Here is a 26,537-nt window from a genome sequence, read left to right on the forward strand (position 1 = left end):
ACCACACACACTCAAAGATAACTAAACGTATACCAAGGCATAAAGCCAACAGACACATTGGGGAGATGGTAAGAAATGTGATGTCATTGAGAACCATCGTTACCTATCCACAGACGATAACTATTGACAGAAGAACGATCTCGGGTATGGTAGCAACAAAACGATCCAGCTAAGTAACACAACAAGAAAGGTCTATGCACGAGCCAAGTTCCAGCTCGAGCTACAAATGCAACTATTTCTTGGACCTCCGTCCTCCAATACCCAACCGGCCCAGATTTGGAAGACCCGATTTGTGTCTGTGAGAAGATGACGCACCCTTCGCCGCACTGTCCAATGCACGCGAAGCAGCCGTGCCACTGACACCAGCACCAGAGCCTCCCAGCCCGGCATTTCCAGCAGCAGCGTTACTAGGGCCCGGGGCACCGCGCGGGGCATCGGGTAGACCAGATCTTTCCTTAGGACGGTCTGCAGCGGCGACAGAGAGAGCAGCTGTAAGAGAGGGGTTGTTCATAGGGCCGGACTGATCGAAGGACTGGCGGGTGGAGCCTTGGGATCGACGGGCTCGTTCCTGGACGGACTTGAACTTGTCGAGCAGTTCGACCCAGCGGATGGAGTTCTCGTCGCGGGGTTTCAGGCGGGTGCCTGTGGAACGGTCGAAAGGTGGGGCTGTTTGGGTAGTGCTAGGGAAATTCGTCTCAGTAAACCTTAGGATAGAATGCGGGGGGCAGGGGCCATACCTGCGGGGTCCGGGGTGGAGGAATCCAATGTTGCTGACGCTGTTTAGACGGTTCTTGAGGGCGGCGAAGGCGGAGCTCTGGGGGGAGGAGCATGAGGACGCCATAGAGACATTTGTAAAGGAAGGGGTATTTTTCGGGTTCAAGGAGTTGGAGGCGGAGATCTATTGGGATTAGCTTCTGGGACTGGAGTTGTATTGACGGAGAGAAACGAACATGTGAATACTGGTGACTCAAGTAATTGTACCAGTTTGTCGATTTGGATTAGCATATTAACTGTCATTTCCAATTCGGCACTGTGGATGGTCTTGTCAGCAGACTATCGTGGTGAATTGAGCTGGTATACTGACAAGATCTGGAGAAGATTGTATGCCTGTTCATAGGCCTGGGCAAGAAGACAGAGTGAAAACGTAGAGACAGCATTGTGGCACCACGATCTGAAAAGCCCAACAAAGAACATTTGACCATCCTAAACGTTTCCATTAGTCTCAAGAATGCAAGACAAGGTGTCCGGGAGTATTACTTTCGAATCGAGATTTCTTAAGCGCTTTCTCAATTCCGAGAGCTCGGGCGCCGTGATGAGGTTGTTGTTCAGGTTCTGGACCATGATACTGGCAAACTCAAGATCCTGATGATATATTAGCATGGAATACCTCAATGTGTGTACCGAACATTACCTCTTCCTTCTCGAGGCAATCTGCCAAAGTCCGGTAGATACGCTCCGGGCTCAGGTTCAGAGAAAGCTGCCTGATGATCAGATTTCCACGCACTTCGAGTAAATGCCTGTCTGTAGAGTAGAGCTGCAACAAGTTGACCATGAAAGAGGTAAAATAGCTGTCCTCGCTGTTCCTTGAGATCTGTGAAAGGAGTTGCAGATCTTTGGTTACAACCGCTTCTGAAGGGTCGGATAGCGTTTTTAGTAAAGCTGGGAAGGTACCATCGTTGAAAGCGACAACCTTCCGCGGGGCTTTACGGTGGAGCATGATGAGCCACACAAGGGCCGCAACTCTAGTGGCTTCATTTTCATTGAGGAATTGTAGAGTGAGGGAGTTGACAGCAGCAGCGTAGTCAAGGTCAGCAGGAGGCAGCGGGGTGGAAACAACACTACTACGTGGTGTAGCCGCAATGGAATTCTCTTGTGCTGTTTGCTTCTTCGTGTCAATGCTCGCTGTCTCTGAAGGCCTGACTCCTGGAGTCGATGATCTTCGCTCTATGGTTTCTTTGCTGGCCGTGGTGGAAGGGATCTTTGACGATGGCGCCTGGGCTTCCTCGGTCGTGTCATCTGACAGGGAGTAGATGTATTGGACAAGGGACGTGTTGACTTGATTTGCTGCTTTCCGTACTTGATCCGAGCCACTGGACATGGCCGGGAGTACCTGAGTCAACAGCCGCGGAACGAAAGGAAGAATATCTTCAGGGCTGATTTCGAAAAAGGAATCAAGCCAACGAAGGGCCGTCAATTGCATTTCCTCCTCTAAACGAACGTAAGCAGATGAAAGCCAGAGAGATAGAGGCACTCTTACCATAAGAGGTGTTGACAAATCCGACAAGAATATCAAGAATCTTGGGGTAGTCGATTTGTACATCTTGTCCCGGGATCCAATCTCCATCGGCTTGAGCGATCTCATCATCGACGGTCGTATCTGAGACCGAGTCTGCAACGGCAACGTCGTACTTGTCCTCACTAGCACCATCGGTCTGGGCATTTTGCTCTGTCGCGTTGCTCATCACATCGCTGGCAACCGACTGTCTGTTGCTCTTCTGACTCTTCCGGCTTTCTTCAATCCCCTTTTTAAGTCGGGTAATCCTCTTGATCTCCCCTAAGAACCGATCAAGTAAACCCTGGGTTGCAATATTTACGTCTTTGTTGGGTCCGCCCAGGAACTTAATCAATCCCTCTAGGAACTCTGGCAAATAGCTCACGAGCTCTAGGTCAGGGATTGTATCTAGAAGGGTAAGCCATGAGACCAGAAAGTTGCGAGTAAACGGTTGGATCACATGAATCCGATCTTTAAGCAGAGGAATGAAGCGTGCGAGAGAGAACGCCATGGGAAGTTCCTGGTCTTCCTGATTCTCCAATTCTGTAGCTTCCTTTTCGGAGAGCTGTAGAATCGACACATACGAAGCTGCCGATTCAGCCACAATATCTTTCACAAGGCGATCCAGAAGTTCCGCGCCATTTTTGACTGATAGCTCCGAATCGGACGCAAGCTATATTGCATGTCAGCATATGCGATGCCCCACTAAAACTATCGACACCTCTCACCTTAGCCAGCGCGTCGAAAACCTCATTGAAGAACAACAGTATCTCTCCCTTGGCCACTTTGGCTATATTGTACATGCTCTCGCATGCGTAGTACCGCACTCGCGCATCTTGGTCGGAGAAGCATGCGAGTACAGGCGGCACAATTTCACCCAAGTACGGCGCAACTCCTTCCTATATGCCAGGTATCAGCCAAGCTCTTCTCCAAGTCCTTGGTTATAGCCACCACTCACCGATCCCAGTGCGATCGAGGCAGCAGCCAACCCGATCAGGCCTCCATTGCGGGCATGGGGTTGGTGCACGGCGTACGCATAGTCGTGGCAGAGCTGTTCAACGATTTTTTGTATTTTCTCCTGCTCTCCTCGGCAAACAGCGTCGCGGACAATTTTCTCAAGCCTAGTGTAAATAAACAGTGATCAGTATGGGTTGTTTCAAGTGCGGAGCGATGAAACTGAGCGGGCATACTCCAGAGCTCCCTGCTTCCTCCTGTCGTAGAGCTTGTCGTTCAATAACCGCTGGATTGCTTGATCCATCGCTCAAAGCAGCCTGTGCTGCAATCTTTACCCAGTTATGGTCGGCTAAGCAATGCTCATCGTGAACGAGGGTATCTCGGCGGGTTGGGTGTCGCGGAACGGTCAGGAGCTTGAAAGTCGAGGATGAGTGGTAGGTTTGATGATAGTTCGAGCGCACAAGAAAGTCCAGATTGCCCGGCAGCTTTTTTACCGTAATCACAAGCAAAAATGCAACCACAGGATGAGGGAGATGCGTTGGCAGTGTGGAGATGGAGAGACCAGAGCGGTGGTGTGACGTAAGGTCCGCAGATTCGAGCCTTACCGCCTTAGGCCTTCCAGGTCTATATTCTGAAGATAAATCCAGTACACCTGCAGGTGGTTCCTAATCTGTAACGAGTTTATGGACTTCATGCTTTTTTTATATGTATTATTCTATTTGCTGTTTGTGTGTTCATACATCTTTGAGCAAGATGAAAGAAGTCCAAGAACAAAGAACCGAAACCAACCTTCGAAACATGATCTTGACTACTTGGAGAGCCCTTTCTACATGTATACAAAGGCAGTAAAAGGCATGGGCCGTGGAAACGTCTACAGAAACACCTGAAAAGTACATCGAAAGACACATTGGAGTTCCTAATACCATCTTGGCCCAAACAGATCGGATTATCGAAGTCTTATGTCGTCAGGGACGAGGCCACATGAGCAGCCAACTATTCTTGTACTGTGTGTTTGAACAAGAGAGATCTCAGATATTGAGCACGAACATCAAAGCCCAAGTAAACGAAGACTATGAAACAAGACAAAGATGAGAAGCATACATGACCAAGCAGGCATATCGCAGGAGATACCAAAATCCAAAAGGAGAAAGCAGAGAGCAGATCCCAACTTTTCGAACATGGGTTCCCGCTGACACATAGAAATCATAAGGTAAACAATCCCAGAAAAGAAAAAGAAAAACAGACATGGTGTGTGGCTGTACAAGAATTCGTCGAGACTCCGCGGAAGCATCACGCAAAGGTATAAAACAGAAGAAAAAGGTCTTCAGAAAGGAGAGAAAAGGGGTGAAAATGCTAAAGACAAGTAGAAGAAAGAGAATGGCGCCGATAACCCAAATAATCGCTCAGACATGTCGACTTGAAACGTACTTCGCTATCGCGACGTCTGGCTGCCCCATCCTGATGGGCGCCAGCTGCCAGTGGAGTGTTTGGAGACGGTACTAGTAGGCGACCTTGCGCCCGAGTAAACATATTCGCCGTCGACGTATTGGGCTCCTGTGGAGAAGGTGCTGCGGTGCTTGCGGCGGGCATAGCGCTGTTCGAGGCGGTAGAGCTTGAGTTCTGCTTCGATATTAGTTATTTTTCCTAGTATTTCAAGGTCGCATTTCAGTTCCGCAGTGAAGTAGCACTTCCGCTGGGTGCTTTTTCTCGGGGGTCGCGGAACGTACTGGCTTGTAGCTTGTCGATGAGACCCATTGTGACGGTTGAAATGCAGTGATGGATATTCTCCAGAATTGGGAAAGAATGCTAGATGCTATATGCTTGGATATAGAAGACGACGATCCCACGTGGAACGTGGAACGTAAGGGGAGCGGAGCTGTGGAGGAAAAATTGACGTCTCTGCGCAGAACCATGGATCAGTCCCTGATGATCAAGCTTGACATCCTGTGGATATAAATACCTACATATGTAGGAAAGAGGGCTTACTCGATAATGATAGTGGTTTCAGTAAGCGCTGGTCTAAAAGCCGAGACTTAGGATATGCAGGATTGTTCCGGGAGGTGCAGGGTCTGAAATGGATAATCGGACTAGCGGGACAGTGGGGGTTAAAGAATGTAAGAGATTTAAATCAATTGAATGAGAGTAAAGAGGGTACAATTCCCCAAAAGTCATAAAGAGTGCAGAGAAGAAGAGAAGCCTTGCAGAAAAGAAAAGGGGGGTGTGGGGAGAACTCGACTAAATTAGCGCCTCAATATCCGGAGAGGCTAAGACAATGCGTATGTTTCATCTATACATCTTACTATTCTAGGTATGGACTTTTTCTGAAAATTAGTAGAATATGGAATGGATAGAATTGAACTCAGATAGTACCATATATTCTCTGAACATAACCATCCCATTTGACGTGGAATGTTTCTTTTTATAGACACCACGCGACTTAGGGACTCGTGGACGTTCTCGATGTTCTGTTCGCACAGACCGGTCGACCCGCTATATATTAATCACGCATTTAGACTTGCATCTGAGTGGATATGGGCGTTTCCAAGGTTGTTATCTTAGTTCATTGTGCCTTGGAGATTCCCTAATCTCGACTAGTACCTGTGGACTTCGTGCTCCTTATGGAATACTACAACGTGATGGATGATCCGTGCTGTAGACACAATTATGGGAAGCCCTACTGAGTATTTAGAAACCAATGATTTTACCAACTATTGAATATTGGATCATTAACTCGAACTATTCCAATAAACGGTAAATATAATGTGGAGAGAAATACGCAGGCCATTCAGAAGAATTTCTTGGCGCCAAGAACTACTATTGTGTGTTTGTTCGATTGCTTGGGAATTTCCTAATCCGCACATCACAAGACCTAATTGGGTAGTTCAACAAAGTTACAAACAAAGTTAGGGCAACCCATTTTAGAGTCAACCTTCCGAGACACTTTCCAATCCTATACGGATACATACTCTTCTTACAAACTCTTTGCTGCAGAACTTTTAATATGTGGTATCCGTATAGTGTGACATTTATTGCCATCTAGTGGTCTCTTCAGCCGATATAATCCACACAGAAGACACAATTCCAACCTTGGAAGGTTCAATGCCATCGATCCACAAACTTGATAACCTTCCCCGCGGTAGCACTCCGTTCAAACCCTCCAAGGCCATCCAGAAACACGATTCGGAAGAGAGGTTCATTCTCAGGGAGCACGATGAAGAAAGCCTCAACGCGTTTGATAAGAGCGTCATCCGATAAAATTCCATCCCGAGACGGGGACCGAAGTAACCGAATTTCCAGCGTCGCCTGCGGTGAATTCTCCAGTCGGCCCAAAATGATCTGCCACTGCAGAATGCCACACTCTTCCTCCTGCATGAAGGCAGCAATCCTATCAAACTCGAAATAGCCACCAAACCACTTGAAGCTGAAGCGAGGGTCGCGGCCGTGCATACGCAATATACGTAGATGGTCCCGATCAGCTTCGGGGACTACAGCACAGGCTGCGGTCGGGAGTGGGTGGAGGGAGCCAATATCGCCGGTGATGTAGCGCACTAGCGGGTTGCGCAGTCGCTGGAGAGACGTCTGCACGATGAGACCTTCTTCTCCCTGTGGAAGGAGGATCGGATCAGGGTTAGATACGCCGTCGATTACAGAGGGTGAAACGATCTCGACTACCATGTTGCGCGTGTCGATGACGAAGTCCGTGCTGTTGCTGGTCAGGCTCTGCTCCCCTGTTAGGTCCGGGCTGCTGATTGCCCAGGGACCGGCCTCGGCACTTCCCATGACGGAAATTATCTTGACCTCGCCAAGAATCGTCTTGATGAATGCTCGCTGTGGACCAGTCAGGGGTTCAGAGGTGTAGATGATCTTGTCGAGTCTGACGCGGTCACGGTCTTCCTTCGCCATGAGGGAGATACTGTAGACAGTTTGGACGACATGGCTGCTGTCGCCGGCTAGAATATTGACATGGTAGTCGGCCAGAGATTTAGCGACATCCTCAGGTGGCATATAGCTTCCCGCGCTGAGGGCCGTGGCTCCGGCATTCTCCATGATTTCCGTCATAAGATCGAGGGACCTTGTTGCTTCTTAGTTAGGATATCCACGCCATCTTATGCTAATTCGGACCTAAATACCTGTAGAATCCACCGGCACTATGGGTGGACAAGACCCAATCTCCGGGCTGAGTGACTCCGCACAATTTGAGAAATTCCCCCATTTGCGATCTCTGTCGACGGTTCTCGTGCACATCCACGGCAAACATCATGGGCACCCCACCAGAGCCACCACCAGTAATGCTCATATAGGAGCTTTGTCGATAGGTGTTTCGTGGGTCCACATCATGTGTAAGTCGTTCAATGGCCTTGTACCTGAAGTAAATTAGCCTAGCTATAGTGTAACTAAAGTCTGCCAGCATTGCCTTACAGTGTTTTCTTCTCAAGAAGTGGCTGGTCCTGGAGTCTAGGCTTCTCCTTTTGGTCAGTGACCGTTTTCCGAAGACTCTCGATCGTTTCCGCATCGGCGGGGTACACAATGTCCGGGTTGTAGAAAGGATGTGTCTTAGCCACGGCTAGCACCTCTGCCAATGTGTAACTTTTCGTTGCCATAGCTGCGAGAATCAGCCACGGATAATCCCAATTCAAGGCAGGAAAACGGAATAGGGTAAAATGGGGGATATGTTGGAAGACTCAGAATAGTTGAATCTGAGGGGTTATAACAGGATCCAAGCAGAGGAAAAGAAAGGAAATTGAACTTTGACGTATCAATCCTCAATATATTATGCGAGTACGTAGTTGAACTTCTAGTAGGTGCCACCAAATGTAACTCGTACATGAATGAATATGTACGGAGTAAATTGATGTATGTTGTAGATTAGATTGACCAGCTGAATATGTCCACGGGTGTGCCTGCAGGTATTCTCCACATGAACATGTCATCAAAACATTGAATTTTTGCAAAATCACAATACTGAATTATCGTAATTTAAACCACGCTAGGCCTCCCGATACCTTGAAATTACACACGTGTCCACAGTAGGGAGGATTGTTGGCCAACACTACGGAGTAATAAACCGTACAACATAGCTTGTATCTGTTATACAACCACGAATTCCTGGAATCTATACAGTTGACGATTCCTCTCCTAAGAAACAAAAGATTCCTAAACTATGCCCCTTCTTCAGAATGGATCTCTTCATCAGTGTCATTAGATCCTAAGAAGCACAGTGCAATACCAGCGAGGAGCGGATATAAGAGACCTGCTACTATTAGCAAACATACCAGTCCAGTGAGCTTAAACAACTTACTCCAAGTCCAGCTCATATATTTCTAGCCGACCATTTCCTTTAGTGAACCACCTATAATTGGGCCAATCATCATCCCAAAGGAAGGAGCAACGTCCAACATGGAGAATATGCGTGACATCTCCGTCGGGACAAAGGTTGAATTGGCTTAGCAGTAGCTACATATGTAGAGTATACCATACTTTCCAGTGCGGTCATATTCACATCTTAGGAAGGCGCGAGTTACTCATCAGTTCGAGAGGCGCGATACCAGACACAAATGATCGGAATGTACATATACCAATGACAGAAGCTATGTAGAGCGGTTTACCCATAGACTGAGCACTCGCCCAAGGGACATCGCTACCAGCAGTGCCCATTAGGCCTATCATAATTGCCTGAAGAATGGAACAGATCACGGCAGGTCGTTGTGTTCCGATTCGACCACGCACCCAACCAGCAACGGGATCGATCAAGACACCTGGAACGACAAGGCCAGCAAAGAGGAACCCAGTAGCACTCGGGCCCCATCCGAACTTCTCTTCGACATGGAGAGGAAGTGTCGCATGGAAACTCGTGCTCGCAGTCGTGCCCGAGATTATAATCAGCAGACAAGTCAGAACACGACCGTCGCGTAGCATTATCCTCCAGAAACTTCCGTTTCTGGGAACCAGTTGCTCTAAGATGAAAGCAGAGATGCAGTCTCTGTTAGACTGTTGTGGGGCGTAGAGGAGGGAGAGCTGGACGGACTCTCGATCATACACACGGGTGCAATTAAATCTATGATTAGAACAACTAGCGGGATCGACCATGTTATCCAGTAACCAGTAGCCTCTAAAAGCAAGCCAGCAAGAGCGGGCCCATTGATTGTTCCAGTATTTGTGCAAGACATCATTAAGCTCATTGCGAAGTCTATATGGTTCGGACTGATAGTGTCTGCGACGGTTGCAAAGCCGACAATCCTCACAGCAGACCCCGTGATGCCTTGCAACACACGGCCTAACATTAGTATAGGGACTGACTGAACGCCGGCAACCATACACGTTCCGACAATGCACCATCCAAGAGATAACAGTAGTGCTGTCTTATGACCTTGTTGCCTGTCGGCGAAATGGCCGATAGCAGGGCCGGAGACCACAGTCAGAGCGCCATGGAGGGCAAGGACGGCAGAGGTTAACTCCTAGGCTTGGGATGGGGGTACATGAAGACGATTCTGGAGCATCTCTCCGAGTATTGGGACTAGATGTCTCTACTCGGTATTAGGGTGGTGTTTTGTTTGGGATTTTGTTTGGAGTAGACACACCAGCAAACAGCGCGATTGCGACGGTCGAGAGAATGAACCATTAGAGGAACGCCAAAGGTAGCCTATTGGTAAAGACGTTTCGGGGACTTAGTTCATGTTATTGAGGAAATCGTTGGAACTTGGAGAGAAGTATCCAACGCCATCTGGGAACACATCTGGTTTGAGTGAACCAGAGCACAGTTCCAGGAGGCCCTTACATGAGCTGAATATAGGGAGCATTTACATGCGTCTTCTTTTTTTTTTTCTTTTTTTCCCTTTTTTAGCAGAAACATAGTTAAGTTCGGTACGGAGTACGGAGTACGCTCTCTATATTTCCCGAGTGGGTCAGCTCAGCCTCATATATACGAGGGGCCTCTTGATGGGATCGTCACACATTTTCTGATTTTTTCTCTCCACGAAGCATCCAAGATATATCCATGCAGCAAAGCTGAAAGTTCCTTGACGTACGGAGTATGCAGTATTACTCAATCTGCATGCCCGTCACACAGCATTGTTCATTACAAACGCGTCTTATTTCCCACAGGGCTATATGACCGATCGAAAGGGGCGCATCTGAATATCTAAAACTGCGCCGTTCTACCCTGTATGCAACATTATTCGCCTCATATTTTTCCCCCGGTTGTATTCGAAGCTGCTGGTATATATATAGTTGAAGCGCAGACTGCCATTCTATGCCTGAGAGCTTTCCATCTGTGGTGGATGCGCAAAATGCATCGCCTTTTCCGTGCGGCTCCTATAGCTAGAGTGACAACTGCTAGCTATTCTACCCATCCCACCCGTGAGTCTCATGTAATGTTTTCCTTCGCTTATACTAACCATGAAAAGGAGATCTAAGAACCTCCACTCTTGTACCCCTAATCGAGGTTACCAAACTAGCACTCGCCTCTGATGCCTCTCACTTGAGAGACGTATATGAGACTCTTGAAGCTAAAGGTGTTCTTCAAGTACAACTGGGGTTTAGTGACGAGAATAGCACATATCTCCAGAGCCTGATATCCAACCTCCACAAAAATCACCACCACGGTCTCCCAATATCCCACAGCGCCGAACGTGGTTGGTTCTGGGATGTTCGGCCCTCCCCAGCGAGTTTTCAAAGCCATGGACACCAAGCTCGATCAGAGACTATGTTTCGGTTCGAATGGCATACCGACTGCAGCTATGAGGAGCAACCCCCACGATTCTTTGCCCTTCAAGTCCTTCAGCCGGATCGCTGCGGTGGTGGGACATTATCCGTGTTGAATGTGGATCGACTCCTCACCTTGCTTTCCCCTCTTGCACAACGATGGCTCTCCAGCTGTAATTACAAGATCACCGTCCCTCTCGAGTTCACCAAAACTGCAGGGAAACAGCATATCGTGGGCAATCTGCTCGCGGTGAACCCAAGGGGAAGTCTCGGTAGTCAATTGCGGTTTCGGGAAGATATCACGATTCCTTTGACTCTGGATGCTAGCAAAGCCCTGGATGAACTGAAAGAAATTCTGTACAGCGGTGCCCAGGAAGAGACTCTCCATCTGCCACCCCAGAGTCTCCCCCAAGGATCAATCATCATGATGGATAATCGTCGATGGCTACATTCACGTAATGAAGTCAAGGATCCTAACCGACATCTTCGGCGAGTCCGATGGGATGCGACACCGTTTGGGCCCTGCGGCTCATGAACATTGTCATTCTTGTATTGTAATTTGCGATCTCACAATGTAATTTTGCAAATCGATACTCGCCATACATTACGTTACGTAAATACGTAGCGGGTGGACATCTCGTATTCGTCCCTGCAGGCCTATTATATTCCATGCAGGAAATGGGGATCTACAATATACGGGATCTGAATTGTTTCCCTTAGCTCTGGATTGCTGCGGAGTAGTTTGTTTGATAGTTTGATTCCAGCAAAGACTTGCATATCACCCTCATCTCCCCATTACCCCATACAAAACGTCTACGTAAAAAATGCGAAACAAAATTTTCGACCCTCTTCATCTGATCAACTTTCCAGATTCTGTGGACTACACACCCGTGTCACCAGAAGGATTAGAAGTGAACCTCCTAAGCCAAAACCGGCGCAGTTATATCTCAAAGCTGAGCAACTGCTCCTCTTCATGGCCAGTCGGATCTTTGGATGCATCGTGTCCTTGCCCCATGCTGATCACCCAACGACATGATGATGGCATGAGAAACTTGCACCTCGCCCTGAAATTGGCAATCGGGGATATTGTCGGGCGATGGTGGACAGATGATGAAGCCCGGTTTCCTCTGCGCATGCCGTTGGAACCAGAAGAGGAAGACCTATTGCGCGTGAGCCGCTGTCCCTTCCATTGTAGTGTTATGGTATACTGAATGGTCTTGGAATAGTGGCTGGATTCGAACCGAGACTTGCTTCCACCATGGAATGAGCGACAAGGATCTTGGAGACCAGACTTTTTGGTAGAGAAAGATGAAGCTGGTATGGAGGTATTCCGAATTTGCGAGATCAACGCCAGGTTCTGCTGGAATGGCTACATGCATGCCGGATTTGGTCAAGACTCACTTTCGGCATTCAATCTTGGGTCCCGGGGTCTGGTTCATGCCGTGGAAGGTGAAACGGTAAGCAGAGTGATGGGGATCTGAAGGCCGGGTTGAGGCAGATTGCTAATGGTTTTTAACTCTGAAGATCCTTGGTGGATTGTTGGACCTATTTGACAACAAGTTTCCTTTGCACCTTGTCAAAGGCGAAGAACATGGGAGTGATATTGCGATGTTTATAGAATTTGCTCAGAAAAGAATTGGGATAAAACCACGACTCATAACTCCGGACACTCTCCGGCTCATCCCAGATCCCTCCCAGTCTGGGAAAAGGGGATACAAGCTGTGCTGCCTCGCTGAACCAGATGCTGTTGAAACAATCACCACCGAGTCCGGCGAGGTCGTGGAAGAGATTCACCAGATTTCTCTCGAACTTCACCAGCGGGAGATCAATGCTCTTGATCCGGAGATGAAACGTCAGATCAGCCTGCGGTGTTTCAACGATATGCGAACTATCCTACTTGCCCATGATAAGAGAATGCTGGGACTTGTTCTTGAAGAACTCACCAATTTAGTCTTCAGGAACATCATCACTTCTAAACAGGCGGAATGGCTTCAGCGAGGCTTAGCTCACACGATTCTACCGGGGTCGACAGCCTTGGACGAATTTATCGAGAATTGCAAAGCCTCGAATGTGTTCCAAAACGACTACCTTCTGAAACCGATCAGAGATGGAAAAGGAGCTGGTATCTTGTTTGGTGATGAAGTGAATCACTCCGACTGGCTAGCCCTGCTGGAGCCGATGCGATGTCCGAGACTGGGACCTGGGAAGACCCTCTACGTTGTGCAGCGCAAAGTTCACCAACCATATTATGACGTGCCCTTGGGATCCAAGGCCAAGCCAGAGCGCTGCCATATGGTTGGGACCTATCATGCAGTTAATGGTCACTACCTTGGACTCGGAGCTTGGCGCTGTGGTCCCGGAAGATTATGTGCTGTATCTAACGGGGCCACCTGGATATGTTCAGTAAAGGAGCGTTCCTAGGTAATCTTATAAGCTTTTAAGGTCTTTTGTGGGATAACTAGTCCCTGGTCAAATTAATATTCTGGAGGCAACCTAGTACATAGGTACAATAACCGTTGAACCTACATACACCCGTGGACATCTCATTAACCCATGCAGTTTGCGATATCTTCCTCGGAAGGAGGCCTCATCATCCACTCGTCTTGGATAAGCTCGTACGAATTGGCCCTCACTTCCGGATCCCAGGTTAGTATCTTGCGTATGAACCTGAGAAACTGGTCCTTTTCCTCTCGGGGGGTATTGTCGTAACGAAGTCCTCGAAAGAGGCTTTGGGGATAGGCGGCTCGGATGCCCAGTTGCCTATATCAGGTGAGCTTAAGTTTCCCCCAGCCTAAGAATGGAAGCAGACTTACCCTGTTCATCAAAATAGGTCGAAAAGAGTGGGCTTTTGCGTAGCATCTCCAGCGGCGGAGGACCCAGATATCCAATATACTGGGCTAATGCCAACGGAAGAACATACTGATTGTTGACCCGATCAATAGGGTCAAATAGATTCTTCCCTTCCAGAAGCTCTAGTGTCTGATTGTTTAGATTTAGGTTAGATGCTATTATAGAGTGTACGTGTGAGTACTTACCATAACTCCAATAGACCACACGTCGACAGGATATTCCCATGGCAAGCCTAAGAGGACCTCTGGAGCCCTGTATAAATCAGACATCCACCAATCCTGGTTAGTCTGCCCTTCGGCTAGTCGCATTTGCCCGAAATCAGTAAGGACCGGGAGGCCTGAAAGCTCTAACTTAGTTTGTCGAGACCTATACACGGGAGCCGCTCCATTGGTCGTGGTTACGGGGACGCTAGGACTCCGCAACTCTTGGTCTTCGATGTCCTTAAGGCTGCTATGATCCTCGAGTAGCATAAGAACATTCTGAGGCGAAATATCTGCTCGGGTTATGGTGAGTGAGTTGAGATAGAAGGCTTCGCTTCTTGGTTGAACATACCAGTATGTATGACACCGCATGTTGAATGAAACCAGTTAACCGAGAACCATAAGCGGTGTATGATCGATTTCACAAGAAGCTTTGGCAGGATGGCATTTGGAAATGTCTCCTGTAGCACGCGCATGCTCTGGCCTTCGGGTCTCGAGGCGATGCAGTAATGTCGGCCATCGATGGGAGCCCCATCAATCTCAAAGATATCGTCGGCAAGACGCGTAAAGCCCACTCCGGGAAGGTCGCGTTGTTCGGTGTCAGCGAATCTCTTCAAACGCCGCAGCATATTGATCTCGTTGAGAACTGGAGAAGATTCGGTGTCATGGCTAACACACACTTTGAGTGAAGTGTACTGCTTGGCCCTATAAAGGGGGTGAGAACTAGTATTCCAAACAATCTTTTTTAGAATCAGATAAGGATTTACAAACCTCTGATCCCAGGCAAGCCAGACAGTGGATACGGCCGTATCCAAGCTTTGCGATAATTCGGTATTGGTCTTTCAACACATCGCCAATTTTGACGGGGTAGTAACGTCTTTCATGGTAGCGCGGCAAGCTCTGTTCCTCGATTGCTTCTCCCTCAGCCATTATGTGGTTTGGTCGATAAAATGTCCGAGTAACTTGTGGGAAACGTGGCCGTGCGAATCGTGGTAATGACGCAGGAAGGAGACGCATTTTGGAAATGATTGATTGAGGTGCCCAGGTGGTCTCCTGTAAACGTGATATAACACTCTCGCGTTATCTGTCTCGTGACGTTGTCGTGTTTCGGGGGCGGCGGCTAGCCCCTTTGTGGCAAATTAATTTTTATCTGCTTGGGCCTAACTTGCTCCTAGCCTTCCAAAGTCGGCGCGTACTATTTTAGGGACATGGATATTATTCCTTTTTGCTTTCATTTGCACATTCCTTTTGGAATATCTCACGGCGCGTGGTGTAAGGAGTATGAGAGACCGCTTCAGACGTTTTTGGAGGCAATGCGGAAATGCGAGGACGAGGCAATCCGGAATAAAAAGCTAGTAGAAAGCCAGCGGCTATCTGGTCGGATGCGGGATAGTTGGCAAAGTGGGGACTTTTGGATTATGTATGCTGCAAGGAACAATTTTGCGTTTGACGCCATATATTGGAAAAAGATTGATCAGCGATTCTTCAGACCGACTATACATGAAGACGAAGATTTTTCCGAGGTATGGCGGGAGAGACTTCATCTCTTGGAACCCGGAGAGAAGGAGCTCATGGAGGAATATGTGAATCTGAAGGTCAAAGAGAGGAACACATGGCGTCTAGCTTGGGACCCGGATGAGTACACCGTGGGGTGGATAAAGAGGATGAAGGAGATAAAGAGGAAGGAGGAAATGGAGAGGGATGCGAGAGAAGGGAGGAGATCGAGAGGGAGGAGGAAATGTATGCTGAGTTGCTGGCCTTGTTGACAGAGTGGACTGGTTGAGGGCTGTCAAGTATTGTGGGAGAGAGGGTCGTAACCTGAGCCAGGTCCAGATCCATTTCAGGTGTCGGTATTCACTACTTAGGAATGGGGTTAGCATGTCGCAATGGACTCAACATGTTATTGTAGCTGGTCATCCTAGCGTGACAAACATGTTATAGATGAACATTCCATTCTCTCGACTTTCTCTACTACGCGACTGTAACAAGCGAGGAAACGGGTTTGTAACCTATCAATAACCTCTCTAACATAACCCTTGATGATCTACGTACTGTAATGCAGCTCTCTAATGTACTTTGACAAGGGCAAAGGGACAAAGGCCTGAAAGGGGCAAAAGAGGTCTTACAAGCAGCTTGCAAGCAACCACTGCTTCGCTTTCACAGACCCTCCAACCCATTAGAAATGCATCTAGGCCAGAGAAAATCGACACATGATGCACTACCTCGCTCAGTCAGATGCTGTTGGTACCGCATCTCCACCCTTTACCACTTGCCGACTGATGGTGTCGTGTAGCTTCCCTTGGCCGAGCTTCCCTCACACTTTGAGGGCACCTTATTGGCAGTCGACGCGCCCCAGGTAGGGGGGCACTGTTCCAGCCTCACGGCGGGTAGCAGACAGCAACGCTGCGTAGGACCAGGTCAGGTCCTTAGCAGAGGCCGGGCTGCCGTTGTCCCGAGTGAATTGTTCGGATAGAGATCCATCGCTAGGCGTGTGCTCCTTAACAACAGCCATGAATCCATCGGCATATTTCTTGACCGCGGCAGTGATGGACGTGTAAGTTTCCGAGGAGCTGGGATACTTTCCGGCGGCGGCAGACGAAACAAGATCCTTGAAGAAAGGAAGACTGGTCTCGGTGATTTCCAGCGATCCCAGTTGCTTCCACTGGTAAAGAGCATCGTACAACTGCTCGGCCGCGGCCAGGGTGGTCAAGTACCTAGAAATATTAGCAAGGTCCGAAGCTACACAAATGAAATTGGAAGGTTTGCATACCATGGGTTGCCGCCCATGTAAGTGTCTTCGGAATAACGTCCAACAGCAACGGCAGTTCCAGCTTCCTTACCGCTGTTCACGGGATAGATCTTACGGAACGAGTCAACGTATAGCTTGTGGTTCGACAGAGCACGAGCAGAGCAAGGCTGGAAGGTCACGTCGTCGCAGGGAGCCTTGGGGTCGAAGTTTCCAATCGAAGTGAGCACGGAATTGGCATCAAGACCGGTTCGGCCATTGTTGGCAAAGTTAGAAACAACGGCCTTGCCATTCCAGAAGGACTGCTGGAAGCATAGGATCTGAGGTGCCTGGGAATCGCATCCCTCGCACGACTCACCCAGCGCCTTGGCAAATGCGCTGCCCTCCACCAATGCCCGGTGTTGTGCAGCAATAGTGAAGAACGAGGAGCCCTCGACCTCCTCCCACAGATCGAATCCGGTTTGGTTCCAGTATTGGGCAACATAGTTCAGATCATTTTGCACGATGGGCCAGATGTTCGACTTGACGACAGATGTCTTCTCCTTCGAAATCAAGTAGTTACCGTAGGTAATCAGAGCTGTCGCTCGCAGAGCGGGTCCGTCGCGCTGAGGACGACCCCAGGCCTCCGTGAAGGCAGTCAAGTCCACGTGGTACTTGGGCTCTGCAAGTCCTGATCCATCGGACAAGTCGCCAGATGGGTTAGACACGGCCTGCAGCTTTGCTTGAGCAGAGATGTAGTCCTGGATGGTAGATTCCAGCGAGGTATCTCCGGCAATGAACTCATCAATCAAGACCTTGTATGTCAAGGCTGCATCACGAGTCCAGGTGTAAAAGTCTAGCAGCTGTTAGTTTCTATCATTCAAATTCGAGAAGGAATGGGCCTCACAATCGGGATCCGATTTAGATGGGGATGCTACCACAACGCCGGCAGATGCTCCCGAAACAGCAGATCCATCGGCGCCGATGTTGTTCAGGATGGCTTGAAGAGCAGCAGGCTTCGGATCGGCACGGGCATTGAGATCGCGAGCAGGCAAGGCAGATGATAGCACACCAGGTGCCAACAGTGCCGTCAAAACATTCAATGTCAACATAATGTATGATTTAATGATTTTGTAATATTGTGATAGTGTGATAGTGTGATCTTCGGGATCTTCTGGGAATCCTAGCCTCTTTATATGTTTGACAGCCAACACTGTTCGGAAATTAGGTCACCAAGCAGTCAGGCATGTCGGAAATTTAGTTTCACATTGGTCTCTATAAAACTTAGGATAATGATGTTCATTGGAAAGGTGTCGAAGTGGATGTAGAGTTACATTGGGTTTATATTGATCGTGATCGGCATCGATCGGCATTGCCAGGTCCCGAACCGAGTAAGGCTAATCCGATAAATCACCGGTCAATCAGATGGCAGCCTATCCAAGTGCTTGAAGGCGTAGATCGTACGATTTCAATACTTTTCCGATAACCTCCCGAGCTGACAAGTCAGCAATACAGGATTTCAAATGATCCTTTATCCAAGCTCGGTTACTTGAATCTGACCGGGAAACCGAGAGCTGACATATATTGCAGTGAGGAGTCCGTGTCGATGTCTCAGGCAACGGGCTTCTATGATTGTACCAGTCGAATGACATACATGTATGTATGTGTAGAGTTATGGATAAGTGGCATTCCCAAAAAAGTAGACCGCGCCAAAACCCGCAAAAGTATGACCAACTATCAAACACCTATTGTATTTTATGTCCCTCATGCCCTTTGTTCTCTCCGGTGCCCACTGCATTAACCACAATATACATCAAGCCAATGCCAAAATTCCTCCAGCTATCCTCGTACCGGATGTTGACTGTGCTAAGATACTCATTTATATTGCTCAGTTGGCAAAATTGACAGTGCTCGGTATTATTTGGATCGGCCAAGTACCCGCGGCCGAGGAAATGTAGGAGGCCATATACGAGCCACATGACTGGCTTGTCGGCGAGAGGAACTTGACATATTCATCGGATGCACACTCGATCTCCGTGTTCGCTATGCCAGTCGAAAGAAGCCCTGATACGAGCCACGTGAACGGGGAGACACAGTCCATAGATGTCCAGAATGCGGGATAAACCTTTTGACGAGGATACTGCTTTTGTTGGAATAATGAGTGTTCATCATAAGAAGGACAGGGAAGATGCATAAGCCTGGGGAAACAGGGAAAGCACAAACATGGTACACTCAAAAGGATATCTTTATGCACAGCATATAGCAGATGGCTTGCAGGCTGACGTTGCTCGGTGTTCGGTGTGGCTTAAAAAAGCCTCAGTGCCGATCTATCAAGGCAATCAATCGTATGTCTCGCAGTGAACCCGAGTATGAAGTCCATTTCTGGTATGCAGATATATATGAAGTGTAGAAATCATAGATTATCTGTATACTAGCAGAGCATTATTCTCTCAGTTGCTGCTACTGTATATATTGACCTACGAAATAAGATGTCCGATTCCCTGCTATTTTCGCAGCGTCTACCGTTGGAATACAGCCTGGATAAACAAAATCTTGGCTGCTAGTCCCTTTGGATTCGGCTGTCTTTCCCATCGCGCTCTACTACCTTCTGACCTATATCACGACGTGGGTCGCCACGACTAGTACGCTACTATAAAAAGACTACCTAGGAAGGCTACGGCCGCTTATATGGCCGACTATTCTTATTGTAGCAATTAACCCTATAGAAGGTAATATTACAGGAATTAGTTCCTAGTACTTAGAATTTGTACGAAGGAGGTAATAGTAAATTCGTGGTATCGAAAATCAAAATCTAGTATGGAAAAATACCATATGGCGCATTGGCAGTTGAGGACTGCCCTATTCCCAGGTGAACAACTGCGCCTCACTATAACATATAGATATTTACTACTTATGCACATATGTAGGTCTATAAATCTCGGTGAGGCACCACCGAGCGTCTACACCTTGGCGGTTCCATGAACCGAACCCCGAAGACCGAGAGACCTCTGGAATAACGCCACTTCGGTGTCGGGCATGAGATAATTCATATGAGGGGTATGTTGCAAAAGGCCCGTGTATAAAGTAGTGAGATTATCCCAGAGCCCTTAATAAGAGTTCAAAGTTCATTAATTCACTTCACCAAGTAATATCTCTGCAAAGGACAACCACCAGTCGAAAGCGATGAAAGACAGGGAGTGCATTCCCGGACCCAAACGTAAAAAGCCCCACATCTAGCACTATCATTTCATCCTACTGTTGTTGTTTACTGACCGATCATTCAGCTCTGCCGGTGGTGGGAAATCTGTTCGACATCGACCTCGACCATGGCCTACAGTCCGTTATTAAGATGGCCGATGAATTCGGTACACTTTACTGTCTTATCTGATGCCGAATATAAGTTACTATCGCTAATCAATCACACCAGGACCCCTCTTCCAAATCAGCATCAACGGCGAGAAGCTCATATTTGCCACCAGCCAAGCCCTGGTCGATGAGCTCTGTGACGAAACCCGCTTCCACAAGGCCGTCGTCGCTGGAGTCGAAAAGTTACGAATGCTGGTCAATGACGGCCTCTTCACTGCCTACCACGGAGAGCGCGGCTGGGGTATTGCCCATCGGATTCTGATGCCTGCCTTAGGCCCGCTACGTATCCGAGACATGTTCGATGATATGAACGATGTCGCACAACAGTTGTGTTACAAGTGGTAGGAACCCTTAAATTTGGTTTTCAAGACAAAAAAGGGAAGAAAAAGAACGCTGACTCGGGTGGTTTGGTTGTTGCTGGTGCAGGGCCCGCCAGGGAAGTTCGACCAGTATCAATATCAGTGATGACTTTACACGCCTCACATTAGACACCATCGCCCTCTGCACGATGGACTTCCGGCTGAATAGTTTTTACCACAGCGAGACTATACATCCGTTCGTACAATCCATGCTGTACGTGCTGAAGGAAGCCGACATACAGGCCACACTTCCGGGTATCGCGAACTCCATACGCGTCAAGGCGCAGCGGCGCATGTCCAAGCACATTGAGGCAATGAGGAGCATGGCCCGCGACATTATCAAAGAGCGCAGAGACAAACTAGAGTCGGTCGACGACCTCCTAAACACGCTGCTGAACGGGCGCGACCCAGTTACCGGCGAAGGCATGAGCGATGACTTGATCATCAGTAATATCATCACCTTTCTGATCGCGGGCCATGAGACTACCTCCGGCCTGCTCTCGTTTACATTCTACTACCTAGTGCAACACCCACGCGTACTCGATCGGGCCCGGAACGAAGTTGATGAGGTCGCCGGCATAGACCCGATCACAATAGACCATCTTGCAAGGCTTCCCTACATCGACGCCATCATGAAGGAGAGTCTGCGTCTGATGCCTACCGCTCCGGGCTTCAGTGTCAACCCGAAGAAGACGGAGCTGCTGGGCGGCAAATGGACGATCACTCCCACACAGTCCATCAATGTGCTGCTTCCTGTCTGTCAGCGAGACCAGGCCGTCTTTGGGCCCGACGCAGGGGAGTTCCGCCCGGAGCGCATGCTGGAAGAGAACTTCTCCAAGCTCCCACCAAACTCGTGGAAGCCCTTTGGCAACGGTCAACGGGGCTGCATTGGAAGGGCTTTTGCCTGGCAGGAAGCCCAACTGGTGGTTGCCTTGGTCCTTCAAACGTTTGACTTGGTGGCAGATGACCCGTCATATAAACTGCACATCAAAGAGACTCTCACTATCAAGCCGGATGGCTTCCGGGTCCGAGCCACATTGCGTCACGGCCAGAGTGCTACGGGGCTATCCCAGCGGAGGATGTCGGAGGGCGCTGCTGCGAGCCTGGTATCGTCAACTCATCCTGCCGGGAACGGGAACGAGCAGCAGGCAGCGACAGGGGGGCCGGTTTCCTTCTTCTACGGCTCCAACAGCGGAACATGCAAAGCTCTCGCCCACCGGCTGGCGTCAACCATGATGGCCCGCGGCTTTACCAACCAGAAGCTTGCCCCACTCGACAGTGCCGTCGACAACCTACCGAGAGATCAGCCGGTGATCATTGTAACAACCACCTACGACGGGCAGCCCACGGACGATGCAAGGAAGTTTGTTGCCTGGCTGGAAAGTGACAATGTTCCGTCTCTTCAAGGTGTCTCCTACGCAGTCTTTGGCTGCGGCCACCAAGACTGGACCAAAACATTCTATCGCGTCCCGATCTTGATCGACCACCTGATGCACAAGGCCGGAGCCAAGCGTCTTGCGACACGAGGCGCAGGCAATGCCGCCGTCACCGATCTTTTCTCAGATCTCGAAGCGTGGGAAGAAACCAGCCTGTTGCCTGCCCTCCGCGAGACTTTCCTCCCATCTAATAGTGGCGACATCGAACCACTCGACCCACACCAGCTCCAAATCCACCTCAGCAAGCCCACACGAGTGGGCTTGCACCAGGACCTCGTCGAGGCCAAGGTGACTGCCGTCCGGATTCTCAACCAGCCCCGGTGTCCCGGAGAAGCGACACCTTGAATTTCATATCCCGGGCGAAACCACCCTGCACCCTGGCGATCACCTCAATATCCTCCCGGTTAATCCGCCCAGCACGGTCTCAAGAGTCCTGGCTAGATTCCATCTTGCACCGAATCACAGCATCACGATCAAGTCGTTCAACGCGCTCGGCCTTCCCCATGCCACACCTGTGTCGGCGGGCGACCTGTTCAGCTCGTATCTAGAGCTGTCCCAACCGGCAACGCGGAATGTACGTCCATAAAAAACTTACCAACCTGACACGAAACCTAAAGCACTTGGCTAACTGAAGAAAACTCCAGAATCTCAAAGCACTCGTCTCGTCCGCACCGTCGGATGTGGACAAACAAGAGCTCCTCCGTTTCCAGCATTCCTACGACTCACTCATAAAAAATAAGCGAGTCTCAGTCTTGGATCTCCTCGAACAATTCCCCTCCATCGCACTCCCTCTCTCTACATTTATCCCTATGCTTCCCCCATTGCGCGTCCGCACGTACTCCCTTTCCATGGCCCCCTCCTTCAAACCCTCGCATGGCTCTCTCACCTTCTCCGTTGTCAACGAGCCAGCATGGAACGGAAATGGCCGGTATCTGGGCGTTGGATCGAACTATCTAGCCTCGCTAACATCAGGGTCCATTCTCTACATATCTCCCAGACCGGCTAAAGACGCTTTCCATCTCCCGATGGACCATTCCAGCAAGCCAATTATCATGGTCTGCGCGGGAAGCGGCCTTGCCCCCTTCCGCAGCTTTATTCAGGAACGCATGGCCTGGTTGGAACAGGGCAAACCACTCGCAAAGGCGCTGTTATTTTTCGGCTGTCGTAGTTCCCATGCGGATGATCTTTACCACGAGGAGTTGTCCGAGTTCGAATCCGCGGGCGTCGTCGAGGTCCGGAGGGCGTACAGTCGCGCTCCAGACCACTACCTGGCCAAGGGATGTCGGTATGTGCAACACCGGTTGGAGGCAGAAACTCAGGCTATCCAGGATCTGTGGGCTCAACATGCGAAATTCTATGTCTGTGGTTTGGGGATATGGCCAGGGGGGTCAAGGCCGTGTTGGAGACTATGCTGGGGACGTTGTCTGAGGAGCGATATGTTACGGAGATTTTCTAGATGGCCATTGCTTTTTGTCCTGTTTTTCTGTGTTCTAAATTGGATGTTAGCAATTTTTTGCATCTTTTTGTAATATGACATTTCAGGTGGATTTTTTAGCTACATACGTCGTTGTTGAATATAAACCGCTGCAGAATCCATCTTCGTAGGTTTTATCTACTAATCTTGTCCAAGATCCGGAACCACAAACCCAAACAAGCTCTGGATATTAAACGATGCCATCGGGTTCTCAGGTAAGCCTTGCACGGGTGTCTCCGGTGTTACTGGATAGTACAGATAGTCCCTGGCCTCCCAGGGCCCCATCATGTTATACTGCAATTCGATATTGTTACTACCATTGCTGTTCGTCTGATTCAATGGCGTGGAAACCTAGTCAAGGTTAGACAAGGTGCTCATTATAAATTCTAAACAGTAGTATACCTCGGTGTCAGCCAATATGGACCCGGCAATCGACGAGCCCAGTTCACCGGGCTGCTGCTGCTGCTGCTGTTGGCTGTCAAAGTCTTTGACGTACTGCCGCGCGATATGTGCAAATTCAGTTAAAAGTGACGCGGGGACGATCCCTCCAGACTTGTAATCCAACAAACTGAAGTGACCGGCTGCTACGTCCAACAGTGACAGGTTGTTCCGCGTTTCCGGATGCGTTGGATTGTGGATGACGAAGTCAAACAGGATGAATAATGCCGCGAGAGGTAAAACAGCTAGAATACTATCCCAGAGGTCAGTTTGTGTTGTAACACGTCAAAATTATCTGTCTGCTTCTATCCAAATGAGAGGTGCTGCTTACAAAATCGGCGTGTGGGCAGCTATGTCGACATTCTTGCTTCCTTCCACCACAGCTCTTGCTGTATCCATCAACAGTCGCTTGGTCTCTTCCTGTTTTTGGGGCTGGTCTTGTCGACCTATTTGCATTTTGAGTCTCGCCAGCGCGATGATCAACCCGTAATAGGAGAAGTTGGTCTGGAGTACGATCATCTTGAAGCTCGGTTCCCGGAAGGATGAAGAAGGCATATTCGATTCATGACACAGCATACCGGGTCGCAATTCCATCGGCACTGCCGTTCGCCATCGTTCCAACCGAGTCTCAATCTCCTCGATCGCGATGTGGTACGCTTGGGTGGTCTGGATTGCGGCACTCACCGAGAAGAGAGACGTATATGCCTGCGAGAGAATTCGCCCGAAGCCGATGGCCGACAAAAAGGAGTTGTACTCTCCAAAGACGGATTCCGGGACGTCGGGGATGGGACACCCGATATCGTGGTCTGGGATCATCTGCTTTAATGTCAATGCCAGTCTGGGCCATGTCAAGGCCAGGAGAGAAGAAAGACGTTATAAAGTTCGAGTCACTTACCGAGCCTTTTTGGCACTGGAAACACATATGTTTCTCCATGCAGTATATTACCCAGAAAGTCCTGTGGCAGGTGGATTTATGTCGCTGGTCCCCGTTGCCCAGTGCTCGGTGGTATCCGAGGCCTTGGGCCATTCGGGCGGCCTCCATGAGCAAGACTTCTTCGATTTGAAGACAGCAGGTATTCATGGCGAATATAGACTGAACGTTACCACTCAACGGATTAGCGCCTTCACGTCGGTCTGCAATCTAAGGTTATGGTTATCGCCCACATACCATGGCAACCAGTGCCTAGTTCTTGTTAGTCAAATCCAAAACTCATCGCCATAAATAACATACTTGAAGACTCATCAAGGCTTCCCTCGGTATTAACATATCCGACACAAGACCCAAAGACACCTGGAAAAGCTTCCACACTCTGCCATTCCCTGGATCAAACGTTCCGCCTTCATGATACTGGCATCCCAGAGCCAGGACAGTGTGATACAAAGCTGAAAATGCACAGCTGGAACTCAGGATTTCAGACCGGTTGGGCCCGAATACCTTTTCCTCAAACTCCTTGCGATCGAGGAAGGGGTAAATCGGGTGCAGTTGCTGGAAGTAAGCTATATATTCAAAATACCAGTTTGTCAACAAGGCACCAAATGAAATGAAATGCGAAATCAACTCACAATCGACATATAACTTGACCTCATCTAGCGGGACTTGCTCAATGTCAGGCGGCTTTCTGAAAGTGATGAGCGATATAGAGGACGGGCCCTGGGCGAGAAGCCGTGATCGGATGACAGATTCGATGGTCTCGACCAGCTCATTGAGCCGGTCATTCCCTAATCGTTGTGACAAGGAGTGGATTCGAGGCTCGGAGAAAAAGGCAAGGCTGGAACTAGTCACTTGAATAGAATTGTCAGGCGTTGTGATACAAGGAGAAGTGTATCATACCGTCATGTTCGGGTGCCTAGGTAAGGTACTTAGGTTAAGATCATCTTGAAAATAATCAGGAGTTTCGTGACTGACCCTCAGCAAGGCAAAGCTATCCCGAAGTATCCCACTACTACCGTGATTTTCCAACATCTGGTCCAGAAATACCGGTGAAACGATGGGTCGAACACGGATCTTCTCATTTGGGGGGGTCTAGCAAAATTTTTTTTTAGGATTTAGACATAAACAGAGATAAATGAGATTTCAGGCGAATACATACGGCTGCTTTCAGAGACACTTGTCCTTGGTTTACGCTTGGTCTGGGTGAAATGGCAGGTCTCATTCCGCTTCTAGATAGACACGCCACGGATTGCAATATTAGAAATGGCCGATGTGGATGTTAGAATGATCACCATCTTACAATGCAGTGTGCACATCGTGAATATTGTCCGGGAAGCACTAAGGGATAGAGACAATTACACCTTGGACGTCATTCAAGAAAAGGATAGTGAGTTAAAGATAACGTACTGATGCAGCGGACTTTCCGGCTCCTGCATTGGTCGCAGGACTTGCAAGTCTTAGCCTCGGAGACTCGGACTTCATTATGATTCATTATGGGCGATAAATATGAGGGAAGAGGAAGAAATTCGGTGTTGGCCTTTGAATAAAGGATGAAGGTCCGGAGCGACTCGGTCTCCGGACTCTTGTACTAATAGTAAGAAGATGCTTAGCTGGCTTACTCTGCTGTGCTGCGCCATCCAAGCCCCGAAGCCCGATAGATTGCGAGATAGGAGCTAGCCTATATTTATCTTTAGCTAGATCAAGGTTAATATATGGAGATCTTTACCTACTGTGACAAATTGTAAGCTAATTGCATGCATCCTCGGGGCCCGCGGGCCCCGAGGGGCCTTCGATACTTCGAAGGTTTTAAGTCATATAATATGTACCTATA

General features: G+C 49.0%; 9 protein-coding genes across 9 annotated transcripts; 2 read left to right on the top strand and 7 right to left on the bottom strand.

The window, feature by feature from the left end:
• Positions 1-232: 232 nt before the first annotated feature.
• N7519_004671 (VAC14 family protein) lies at positions 233-3,530 on the bottom strand (the record flags this gene model as incomplete). Its single annotated transcript, XM_057291447.1, has 10 exons — positions 233-680; positions 738-898; positions 961-1,030; positions 1,085-1,203; positions 1,258-1,362; positions 1,412-2,208; positions 2,258-2,945; positions 3,001-3,171; positions 3,231-3,393; positions 3,463-3,530. The coding sequence occupies 10 exons, from the start codon at positions 3,528-3,530 to the stop codon at positions 233-235; spliced, it is 2,790 nt and encodes a 929-aa protein (XP_057152649.1).
• Positions 3,531-4,658: 1,128 nt separating this feature from the next.
• N7519_004672 (uncharacterized protein) lies at positions 4,659-4,981 on the bottom strand (the record flags this gene model as incomplete). Its single annotated transcript, XM_057291448.1, has 2 exons — positions 4,659-4,846; positions 4,954-4,981. 2 exons carry the CDS (start codon positions 4,979-4,981, stop codon positions 4,659-4,661), a joined length of 216 nt encoding a protein of 71 aa, XP_057152650.1.
• Positions 4,982-6,322: 1,341 nt separating this feature from the next.
• Positions 6,323-7,827, bottom strand: N7519_004673 (uncharacterized protein; the record flags this gene model as incomplete). The annotated part of the gene is made up of 3 exons (XM_057291449.1): positions 6,323-7,298; positions 7,357-7,590; positions 7,646-7,827. The coding sequence occupies 3 exons, from the start codon at positions 7,825-7,827 to the stop codon at positions 6,323-6,325; spliced, it is 1,392 nt and encodes a 463-aa protein (XP_057152651.1).
• Positions 7,828-8,722: 895 nt separating this feature from the next.
• On the bottom strand, positions 8,723-9,723 carry N7519_004674 (uncharacterized protein; the record flags this gene model as incomplete). The annotated part of the gene is made up of 3 exons (XM_057291450.1): positions 8,723-9,241; positions 9,268-9,681; positions 9,703-9,723. 3 exons carry the CDS (start codon positions 9,721-9,723, stop codon positions 8,723-8,725), a joined length of 954 nt encoding a protein of 317 aa, XP_057152652.1.
• A 789-nt stretch (positions 9,724-10,512) lies between these two features.
• On the top strand, positions 10,513-13,348 carry N7519_004675 (uncharacterized protein; the record flags this gene model as incomplete). Its single annotated transcript, XM_057291451.1, has 5 exons — positions 10,513-10,582; positions 10,630-11,440; positions 11,853-12,096; positions 12,154-12,384; positions 12,452-13,348. The coding sequence occupies 5 exons, from the start codon at positions 10,513-10,515 to the stop codon at positions 13,346-13,348; spliced, it is 2,253 nt and encodes a 750-aa protein (XP_057152653.1).
• A 125-nt stretch (positions 13,349-13,473) lies between these two features.
• Positions 13,474-14,994, bottom strand: N7519_004676 (protein kinase; the record flags this gene model as incomplete). Its single annotated transcript, XM_057291452.1, has 5 exons — positions 13,474-13,559; positions 13,741-13,906; positions 13,963-14,270; positions 14,330-14,672; positions 14,749-14,994. The coding sequence occupies 5 exons, from the start codon at positions 14,992-14,994 to the stop codon at positions 13,474-13,476; spliced, it is 1,149 nt and encodes a 382-aa protein (XP_057152654.1).
• A 1,245-nt stretch (positions 14,995-16,239) lies between these two features.
• Positions 16,240-18,005, bottom strand: N7519_004677 (glycoside hydrolase family 15 protein; the record flags this gene model as incomplete). Its single annotated transcript, XM_057291453.1, is given in 6 exon segments — positions 16,240-16,344; positions 16,374-16,380; positions 16,392-16,691; positions 16,748-17,558; positions 17,610-17,915; positions 17,987-18,005. The coding sequence occupies 6 exon segments, from the start codon at positions 18,003-18,005 to the stop codon at positions 16,240-16,242; spliced, it is 1,548 nt and encodes a 515-aa protein (XP_057152655.1).
• Positions 18,006-19,849: 1,844 nt separating this feature from the next.
• On the top strand, positions 19,850-23,392 carry N7519_004678 (uncharacterized protein; the record flags this gene model as incomplete). The annotated part of the gene is made up of 6 exons (XM_057291454.1): positions 19,850-19,919; positions 19,987-20,067; positions 20,130-20,409; positions 20,495-22,183; positions 22,329-22,437; positions 22,508-23,392. Coding segments are annotated over 6 exons (3,114 nt in total), but the record flags the coding sequence as incomplete, so codon positions are not given.
• An 86-nt stretch (positions 23,393-23,478) lies between these two features.
• N7519_004679 (fungal specific transcription factor domain-containing protein) lies at positions 23,479-26,188 on the bottom strand (the record flags this gene model as incomplete). Its single annotated transcript, XM_057291455.1, has 10 exons — positions 23,479-23,688; positions 23,740-24,028; positions 24,107-24,591; positions 24,671-24,916; positions 24,944-24,958; positions 25,007-25,272; positions 25,339-25,557; positions 25,607-25,622; positions 25,682-25,798; positions 26,114-26,188. The coding sequence occupies 10 exons, from the start codon at positions 26,186-26,188 to the stop codon at positions 23,479-23,481; spliced, it is 1,938 nt and encodes a 645-aa protein (XP_057152657.1).
• Positions 26,189-26,537: the final 349 nt, after the last annotated feature.

The sequence above is a fragment of the Penicillium mononematosum genome (genome assembly GCF_028829835.1).
Source record: "Penicillium mononematosum strain IBT 11891 chromosome Unknown utg000002l:1.0-8112719.0:1.0-8118358.0, whole genome shotgun sequence".
NCBI classification, from domain to species: Eukaryota; Fungi; Ascomycota; class Eurotiomycetes; order Eurotiales; family Aspergillaceae; genus Penicillium; species Penicillium mononematosum.